General features: G+C 44.7%; 1 protein-coding gene across 1 annotated transcript; it reads right to left on the bottom strand.

The window, feature by feature from the left end:
- Positions 1-512: 512 nt before the first annotated feature.
- Positions 513-9,462, bottom strand: EPOP (elongin BC and polycomb repressive complex 2 associated protein). Its single transcript, XM_081885611.1, has one exon. The coding sequence runs from the start codon at positions 6,839-6,841 to the stop codon at positions 4,949-4,951; it is 1,893 nt and encodes a 630-aa protein (XP_081741737.1). The 5' UTR covers positions 6,842-9,462; the 3' UTR covers positions 513-4,948.
- Between the last annotated feature and the right edge of the window lie 364 nt (positions 9,463-9,826).

The raw sequence follows: 9,826 nt of genomic DNA, 5'->3' as shown, positions 1-9,826 counted from the left end.
TCTTTCTCACACTCTTTGGACATATGTGTGAATGTTCTCCATGCTGCATTTTTTTAAAAAGTCACTTTTTAAATTTACGTACAGGCTAGCAAATATGGAATGTATATTTGCATCACAGCTGCAGGAATGACACGCACATTTAGTGTCATGCATGAAAAAAATTGTCTGTGAATGCACCTGAAACTGGTACATTGCAGCTTACAAAAATCCAGCAACTTCCCATCTGTGAAACACACTCAAAGAGACAAAACCTGGTGAGGTGTGTTCTCATCAATTTCAGTGGAGGAAGTAGACCAGGCCACAATTTACTTTGGACAAATGCTTCCTCCACAGAAATGAACGGGTCTATATACATGTATACACATGTTCCATCTGATCATCAGAGGAAATGTGAGGTTCTGTATTTAGAGAAAGGAGATTGCAACCCTGCTCTACAGAATACTACTCCTGGTAACCCTCAGATCACTGGGTGAAATAACCTTTTCAGCTGAAGCTGTTTTTAAAAAAATAAAAAATTAATGGCAACTGTTTTTAGTTGTTTTAAACTGTTTTTTTTTATAGAAGCTTTTTTCGGGGTGGGGAAAAGGATGTGGTTTGCTACCCTAAGGAGGAACGGTGGGATAATGAAGTTAATATATAATTTATCACCATCATCCTATAATCCATGGGATTTTTGCCACTAAAGAAGCAGGACTGCACCCCTGTAACGTACTTCCAGAGAAGTAAATTCAGTGGGACTTGTTTCACAAGCAAAGATGCTTAGCACTGCAGCCCTAGTCTCTGAGGTGCTTCCAAACCTGGCAGCTGCTAGTACTTTCCTGAAGAACACAAATCAGGATAGGTATATGCACACATTGTGTACTCGTAATTTCTTCCTGCACGTTAGCAGACACATACATAAACCACATGTGTTTTGTACGCACAAGCTGACAACATAGGCATTCATGTGATAAGTACGTGCTCTTTCCAACGTGTAAAAAAAAGGTGGGGCTGGAGAGTTGAATACCACCACACCAAGCCTTGAAAAAGGAACGCGTATCTATGCATAGCTGCATGTACATTTTAAAGAACAATGAAACTGAAATTATATGCAAATTATACACACACACAAACGAGATGGGGCACAATCCGCCTGGAAGTTCTCCTGCGTGATCCCTCTAGAGATGATCGGGTGATGCACAAGATGGGCTCTCATGCAACTCCCATTCAAAGGGGTTTGTGAAAGAGGAACTCCTGGTGGATGGTGCCTGTGATTCCTGTGTAGCAAGTGGGGGAGATGAACCAGAGAAGAGGTTATTCTTTCCTTATATAATGAGATACGTAGAATGTCCCTGCTAACTGCAATCTCCTGTTTGTGCCAGACCAAAAAGAGAGAGCAAATCTTCTATTTGCTGCTTTCTCGTGCTTGTTAACAGTTGAGAGTATTTATTATATTTATATAAAGGAAAGGGAGAGGGGAGCATTGTATTTAAGCCCTGATCCTGAGGAGAAGGCTGTGTATGCATGCACACTGTAGTGCCTGCAGATAAATTACACAATTTATGTGTGTGTGCATAGGGATCTCCTGTGGTGTAAGACATGCATTTTCCCTCTCTGAATGTAACACCCCCAAATTCCGCAGCCTTCTGCATACTGGTCAATAGGCTCTGGAAACCTCATTCCACAAACTGCTTTCACTGATTGTTGTGTCTTTTGAAGCTGCTCCCCCCACCCCCATTTTAACAAATCCCTTCTATGTCATGTTTCATACTGAATTTCCTTCCTTCTTATCACTCTTTCTTTCTGTTTCTCTCTTGTCCGGCTCACTATTACAAAACTCTCGATTAAGTTAAAGGTAGAAATTGAAAGGGGGGAGGAGCAGGGAGAGGACATGTCAATATTTGGCCTCCACTGAATTCCACATTCCTCCAAAAATAAGGTGTGCAGTTAAATGAACAGGGCTGTCTGCCTGGCAAACACCAGGACCCCTCCCTTCTTTTATGCAAAGTTGGGCTCAAATTTTGAACACAATAAGACAGGGCTGAGAAGGGTTGTGAGGCGATTTTTGAAGAAAATTAAGACAGCAGCAAGAAGAAAAATCTCCCCACCCCACCCCCATCATATTCCTCCAGTTTTCCCAAGACACCAGAACAGCCAAAAAGACCAGGCTATACAAGTTGACAGGAAAATAAAAATAAAAAGCCCACAACCCTCTTTTTTTCCTTCTGATATCAGCAAAAACAACTTACGATCTAGGCAACAAATATTCAAAGCTGGTTACTGAAAAGGGGGAGTTTTCAGTCACAACAATGTTAATTTAGTCCTCCACATACAAAGCACCCAAGTTATGTTGTGTTCCCAGGAATAATCTGGTTTCATTCTTTTTGTTGTTGGGGGGAAAAAATCTGGGGGCAATTAAGGTGGAAATCCTCCTTCATCAAGGTAGCCCAAATGAATGTATTCTACCCAAGAGTATTCATACAAACTAATTTAAACCCATTTTTCCCCTTTAGGGGCATGGGAAAGCTACTCCTCATTTCCTTTAAAAATGGATTTGAACAATACAAATTCCCCTTTCTCTCCAACAAAAATGCAGGTTGGCAAAGGGAAAAAATAAACCAACAGAACTACACTAAGCATATTTACTGAGTTCCACTGGAATTCCACCCTTATTCCTCTCAAAAAGAGTGTCAAGACTGCTGCCTGCAGAAGGCAGAATATTTTGGCCAGGGGAAGGGGGAAAAAAAAGGTTTCGCTATTTTAAACATGTTTAATCAGAAGTGAGTACCAGAAATTGCAACATGGGGTTATTCCCTTGCAACTGTGTCCAGGATTGCAACCTTTTAAAAGCATCTTATTTTCTCCGTTCCAAGTTCACTTTGATTCACTGCCACTTCCAAAAATCCGTGAAACTCAAGAAGCCAGAATTTCCCCTAAGTTGAAATCTGCAATTTTAATCCATTATTTATTTTGTTTTATTTTCCCCAGGTAAGATTCTTGGGGAGGTGAGGAGGAGAAAATGTTGTTTTAATAGAAGGAAGGGGGGAACAAAGACTGTCCAAAATATGACAATTACCCGGAGCAGTAAAAACAAGTCTATAATGGAGGCTTACTTCCAGATAAACATGTTTCAACCTTTGGGTTTAATTCCCAATAATTCCAGAAATATTCACCTTATAGAGAACAACCCTTTCTTTGCACTGATTAAAAAACCGTTCTGTGACCTCCACTGATTGTACAGCAACTCCAGAGTAACAGTTCTGGCTTGTGCCCTGAGATCCAATTTTGAAACGGGGGAAATATATAGCTTGAGGTTTGGTTTTGATTTCAGGCAGGCAGGGAAACCTCTGAAGACAAAGAGGAATAATAAAAGGAAAGAACATTTGTTTGTATCAGGGAGGGAGGGGGTGTAGTTTCCTCTGACAGTGTGGTTGGGGGGGGGGAGAATCTCTTTTTTCTGCATTCCACTTTGGAGATCAAATTGTCCATCTGCATTTCATTGCAAATTTGCCCCTGGATCCAATTTCTTTTTCCAGTAAATTTTTAAATAAACAGAATGTTACCGAAGGCTACTTAAAAGTCAGGGTTCTATTAGGCAACAAACAACAACCTCCTTTTTAAAAAACACAACTGTTTCAAGTAACCCTTTTCTCTCCCTCTCTTTCTTTCTTTTGGTTCAAGCAAGATCAGGGATTTATTTATCTTTTTTCTTTTTCCCAAATGAAGTTGCGTCACCCACTTCTGCACCTTTTCAGTAGACAGTAGAATATACTTCATTTTGCTTAAAATCACTTTTTGCACCATTCAACACGCACACACAAACAATCCCAAATTTAGGCAAAAAGAAGGGGGGGGGAAATCCATTCTACTAAAAAAAAAAAATCCCCTTGCAAAATTCTGCTGTTGGGGATAAAACAGTCACTTTTGTCTTGCTTTAGTTTTAATCAGGAAACGGATGGAGGCTGGGGGGAGGAGTAGTGATGCTTTGATGAGTTTAATGTGCGGTGGTTGAAAGGCCATGCCATTTCTCTTCCAAATTAAGGAAGAAAGGTGGGGGAGGGGAGGGGAGTATACTTTTAACTTGGCAAATGAGGGAGGGGGAGAAGAGAAGGGTATTTCACTGGGGAGGGGGAGGGGAGGCTGCCTTGAAACTTTCTCATTCCTCACAACACACCCACAACTCTTTTAAATTTCTCTGCATGGAGCAAACCACTCCAGATTAAAAGGAAGGGGGAGGTCAGCTATGCCCCAAACTTCCTTTGTGTCTTTTTCCCCCCTAACAGACCTTTCCTGCCCTCCCCATATTAAAATGTTGTGCATATTAAGCCAAAGTATTGCTACCATAAATACCTTTTTTTAAAAAATTACACAACACCAAATTTTGTTCTCCAATCTCTTTTACACTCTTTCAGTACTGCTGTGTTTTTTGTGTGAGTGGTTTTTTTTTTTTCATTTTAAATCATCAGTTACTCCACACTTGAGGCCTACTTCCAACCAAGGTTCAAATTTCAACATTTCAGAAGTTGTGGGATCTTTTGAAGAAAGTGAGGAATGAGAAAGCTCTTTAAAACAAAGCTTTTGTTCTTTTTAAAGTAAAGGAATGCCAGAAATTCCATTTGTCAAGGCATCCTTGAGGGTTAAAAAAAAAAGTAATCATGATTGGAAAGTCGGATCTCTTCCTACCCTATTTAACACATTTACTTGAAAATAAGTTCCACTGATTTCAGTAGAACCTACTTCTAAGAAACTGTGTTTTAAGATCACAAGCTGCTGTCACCAACACACTTATTTGGAATTAAAGGCCACTGAAACAAAAAATGTTACAGCCGAGTAAATATTTTTTGTTCAGATTGCAATATCAGATTCTCCATCTCTCTCTTTTTGGCTACATATTCAATTCGCTTCGTCCCCCATCCAAAAAAAAAAAAAAAGTCAACCTGTTGCACGTAAACCAGCTTATATCCTCCATCTAGAAGTCCTCTAAACGGTATCCCCGGAATTTCAGGCTGGGGGGCACGGGGATGGCATTGCCCCCCAGCTGCCAGGTCCAAAGCGGGTGCGTTTTGGAGAGGGCGCACGAGTCTTTTACGCACAGAGAGGACGCAGGACACAGATCCCCATCAGAGCCGACGACCAAAGCGGGCGTACAGGGAAAGGTACCCATCAAAGAAAACGGATTCCTGGCGGGAGCCGGGCTGGTGTGGAGCAAGCGTTTGCAAGGCGGCGTGGCCCCCTTTTTGGTCGTCTTCCTCGAAATCTTTGGGGGCCTCCCTTTGGCCTGCCTTTCCTGCTCGGCACGCCTGCGTTTAGCGTTCCTTTCTAAGTCGCTGCCGCTTTTGGCCAGGCCGAGGAGGCCGGCTCTGGAGGCGGAGGAACTCCCTTTGGCCTGCTCGGCCCTGCGCAAACCTTTCCCGTCCACATTGAAGCCTTTGGCGTAGCACCACAGCTTGGACTGCCTGATAAGCCTGTCGAATTGAGCTTCCCTCCCCGACCCTTCCTTGGAGTCCTGGTGCAGAGCTGATTCCTCAGCCTTGTCCGGCTCGCCAACCTGGAGGTCCTCACTGGAGCAAAGGAAGTCGGCGTCCTTGGAGAAGTCTTCGCGCTCCGGGGCGCGCAACTCCGAAGCTTCCCGAAAGCCTCGCTTTGGCTGCGGGCCCTCGCTGGGGCTGCTGGGACGGGCAGGGAAGACGGGAGAGCTTCTCGCCTCCTGCTTTACTCGGGGTTCCGGGTCCTCACGCGGGGGCACCTTTGGCGCGGTGGTAGGAGCCGGCTTGAAACTTTCCAAAGTGGAGGCGCGCAGCGTCCTGGCCCAGAAGAGTAAGTTCGGGTCAGGGCGCAAGGCTTTGGCTACGCCAGAGAGGGCTTGAGGAGAGGCAGCTTGGGGTGGGATCCGAGGAAGCGCCGCCTGCCTGTAGCGGGTACTCTGCACCGAGTCCCCGCTACACAGGGAGCTGCTTTCCGAGCCGGAGGAGCTGCCTTCCTCGCTGCTGCAAGATGACTCTTCGTCGTCGTCGTCGTCTTCGTCGTCCTCTTCCGAGGAGTCGCTGGAGCTGGCCGGGCTGGACGCGCCGCTGGAATCCGAGTCGCTGGAGTAGCCGGCCGACGTGCCTTGCCTCTTGGGGCCCGCGAAGGATGCCGAGCGACCCTTCTCCTTGCCCAGGCACCCGCAAGCCGAGCGCTTGGTGCGCCCGGCCTCCGCCTCGCCGGGCGCTTGGCCGGTGCCGTGCGCCCTGACGGCCGAGTGGAGGAGCTGCAAGTCGCCGGGGTAAGCGCTCAGCACGCCGGCCAGGAGCTGCTCTCGGCCGCTGCGGCTGTAGCTCTTCGGCAGCGGCGCCGCTTTCTCGTAGCCTCTGGCGAACGGGGCCGCTAAGAGCGCGTCCCTTTTGGCGCAGCCGGCACCCACGTTGGCGCGAAAGGCGCCGTCGGCTGCGCTGTACGCGGGAAGTAACCGGGGCCGGTTGAACAGGTCCCCGGCTTCCCTCCTCTTGCTTTTCCTCTTCCTCTTCCTCTTCCTGGGGGCCAGGGCCTTGCAAGAGGTGCAGAGGGCCTCCAGGTCCGCCTTGGAGATGAGCGAGCACTTGACGGCGCGCGTTGGCACGGACTGGATGGCTTTGAGGGTGCGCAGCTCCTTCAGGTCGCAGCGGCGGCTCTGGATCTTGAGGCTTTCCATCTTCTTGCTCACGGTGGCCCTCGGGATGTCCTTAAACAGGTCGCTAAAGACCTGCGTCAGGGCGAACATCCGCGTGCCGTTGATCTGCAAGTAGCCCAAAGTGATGCCGTCGATTTCCTGGTAGCCAGCTTGGAAATCTCCATTGTAATCCACGGTGGCGGCGGCAGGAGCCACCCCGCAGGTCAGGAACATGTTTGTTTATCTGCTTATTCGTAAAAAAAAGGGGGGGCTTCGCAGCCACCAGCGAGGGGGGAGCTAGAAAGAGGGGTTCCTCTCCCAACCCCTCCTCATGCTCCCTCCTACCCCCCAAAACCAACCCGCCGCCGTTGAGTGATGAATTTTCCTTTCGAAGGCATCCCTTGATGGTCCAGAGCCGCCTTTTCTCGCTGCCTTTCTTTCTTGCTCCACTCTAGAAATCCAGAGAGGGTTGCAAAGGAGAAGATTGTGGTCTTGCCATGGTCCTTTCCCTCCTCCTCCTCCTCCTGGTACCTTTCCTATCTTAGTCCAGCGGTGTGTGTTTGGTGGGGAGGGGGGGAGGGAAGAAACAAGGAATCTCCCCCCTCTCAGCGTGCCTCTTTTTTATTTTTAAAAAAAGCTCTCCTTTGAATTTGCAGATAGATCTTTAAAACCCACGAAGTCCACAGCCGAAGAAAAAGAGAGACAGTAGCACACACATTTTAAAAAAAACCCACAACCCGTAAAAGAGGTTTTTAAAAGCACCCAGGTTGCACACCAAAATCCTTGTCATGTCCACCTTTCCCCCACCCCCTTTGGCTTCTTTCTTCAAGACAGACTTGGAAGTACAGTATATTATAGGAAACACCCCACGAAATAATTTTCTCCAGAGCGCGAGCTGATTGGGTACTTTAACCTGGTGATGTCATAAAACCCCCAACATCGAACACACACCCCCACCCCCACGTAAAACCCTCATATAAAAAACCCCCTTTCATTTAAGAGTCGATCTGACACTGTCCAAAGAAGTAAGAGGAGCTTCGTATATACATGTGAATTGAGAGGTGGAGGTTGTGAAAAGATTTTTATGTATGTGCCTACGTATGTAGCCCATACAGCCATTTCCCTGCCGTTGCTCTCTACACAATCTCTGCAATCTTTTCAAAGTACTGCTTTTACATTAAAAAATAAAATAAAATCTGCAGTATCTGATATTTCCTTCGAACGTTTTTAATGTTTTAATACTTGCCAACTGTATTACATTTGAAGGCCCCCCTCCCCCACTTACCAAATCTCTAGCTAGGATTATATATTGTCATAGGCTTTTTTAAAAAGCTGCTGTATTGGGAGGCAAATACAATGTTCTTTAATAGCTTTCTGTCTTTGGGAATGCTTTTTGGAGTGGGGAGAGGGTGATAGCCTTTAGAATTTTATTTTAAAAAACCCCCACTAAGCTTAAGAATGACAGGCACCCATCAGTTTGCACAAGAATGGCTTGCTCTTTTAAAAAACAGATCAATTTTTTTTTGCTCTGCAATAATTACACCCTCTATAACATAATTATTATTATTTAAGCATCTTTCATTACTGTTTTCCCCCCATGAATCTTTTGTCTCTTTGTACCTTTCCCAGATATGTTTTCTTCCTTTCGCCAACCTTCTGAATGATTTGTGTTTTTTAATGAGCTCTTCTTGAGTCCTCACCTTTTTTTTTTAAGACGTAGGAGAGTATCGGGGAGGCAACCGTTTTGTTACTTACTTATAACAATATATGTGTCGCAATACAGCAGGAAGTTGTCCAGTTCCAATGTCATTTGAAGAGAATGGGAGCTGTGCAAGAACTAAGGGCACTGATTCTGTGGGTTTTATGTAAAAATCTGTGGGTTGCATTTTCTAGCTCAAAACAGTATGTAAAGAGATTTGACAAACAAAATAACCAGAGTGAAAAACCAGCTTATTTTCTTTGAAGTAAGAAAGGTTTTTGATCTTACATGGAATTGTATCTTTTCACAACTGCACCCCGACCCCCCCCCAAAAAAATTAAAATTAAAATTGGTGGTTAGGTACAAAAGATACCTCCACACTTTTCATGCCTACACTGCTACATAAAGACTGACCAAATGTTTTCAAATTCAGCTCTCTGTGGTATGTTCTAGACTTCTCAATTGATTCAATAGCCCATTGCATTTGCAACCATTAAGCATCTTAGGTGATTTCCTGTATTTTGCCAGTAAACAAGTTGCTGTACAAAAGATTCACAAACAAAGCCTTGGTCTTAACTATTAAAATATCCAAGCCACAATTGCGTTGGAATTGAAAGGGCAGGTTTGATTCTATTTCTCCTCTAAATATTCCATAAAATCTCTTTCCGGCCCATTAAAAAAGAAAAAGGAAAAAAACATAGGGAGTTTCCCACCAGACATGTAAAAAGTTCAGCATTGTCTATGAATGCTCTCCACTTTGATGTGTATATGTCTTATAAATCCTGTTCAGTCTGTGAGGTGTCAAGTGCCATTGATATACAGTTTTTGCATATGATTCGCATTTGCCTCTGTTAAGCCTACAGGTTGTCGGAATTAACCGAGATCAAAGAATCGTAGTTCGTTCCATTCTGTGGGGTCAGAAATGATTATTGATCCTGTTTTTATATAAAATAACCAGCTATATTCGCTTCTGTATAAAATTGTGCCTGAAGAAAGCTAGTTTGCAATCTGGTCTTTTGAAGTTGAATCTCTTCCATTGTCAATTATTGGAGGTGGATTTTTACTGATTTCCATGGAATTTGCTTTCAAGTAAATATATATATATATATATTATGCTCAGGGTATCATAACCGTCAGGATGCTTAAGCAACAGTTTTGTCCAGTACCATTAATTCATTAATTTTATTAAATTTGTATGCCACCCTTCGTCCGTAGATCACACCAACGTAATTGGTGTGCCAGAATAGGTTTCTAAGTGTGTGTTTTCCGTACCAAGTGTGAAGAAGACTGTTGAGCAAAGAACAAGGAGCTGCACATCCCAACCCTTTTGTATCACATGGGTAATTCCTCACTTGCCTCTATGAGGAAATGGGTGTTGCAGTTGCTCTTGTGTTCTGCGTTGGGCATGATGTAACCCTCTGCTTCTCCTTGACTTCTCTGGAAAGGAGCCAGGGGCCACAATCCAGTACACAGCTAAACACCTTTCAGCCCATTGTTTACCTGCTCTGTTTCTCTTCAAG

This window comes from Podarcis melisellensis, assembly GCF_964234715.1.
Source record: "Podarcis melisellensis genome assembly, chromosome: 13".
Taxonomy (NCBI): Eukaryota; Metazoa; Chordata; class Lepidosauria; order Squamata; family Lacertidae; genus Podarcis; species Podarcis melisellensis.
The sequence above is the reverse complement of the archived record's forward strand: the minus strand, read 5'-3'. Positions and strand labels throughout refer to the sequence as shown.

Coding starts and splice junctions, on each gene's coding strand:
- EPOP (XM_081885611.1), bottom strand. CDS start 6,841: ATGTTCCTGACCTGCGGGGTGGCTCCTGCCGCCGCCACCGTGGATTAC.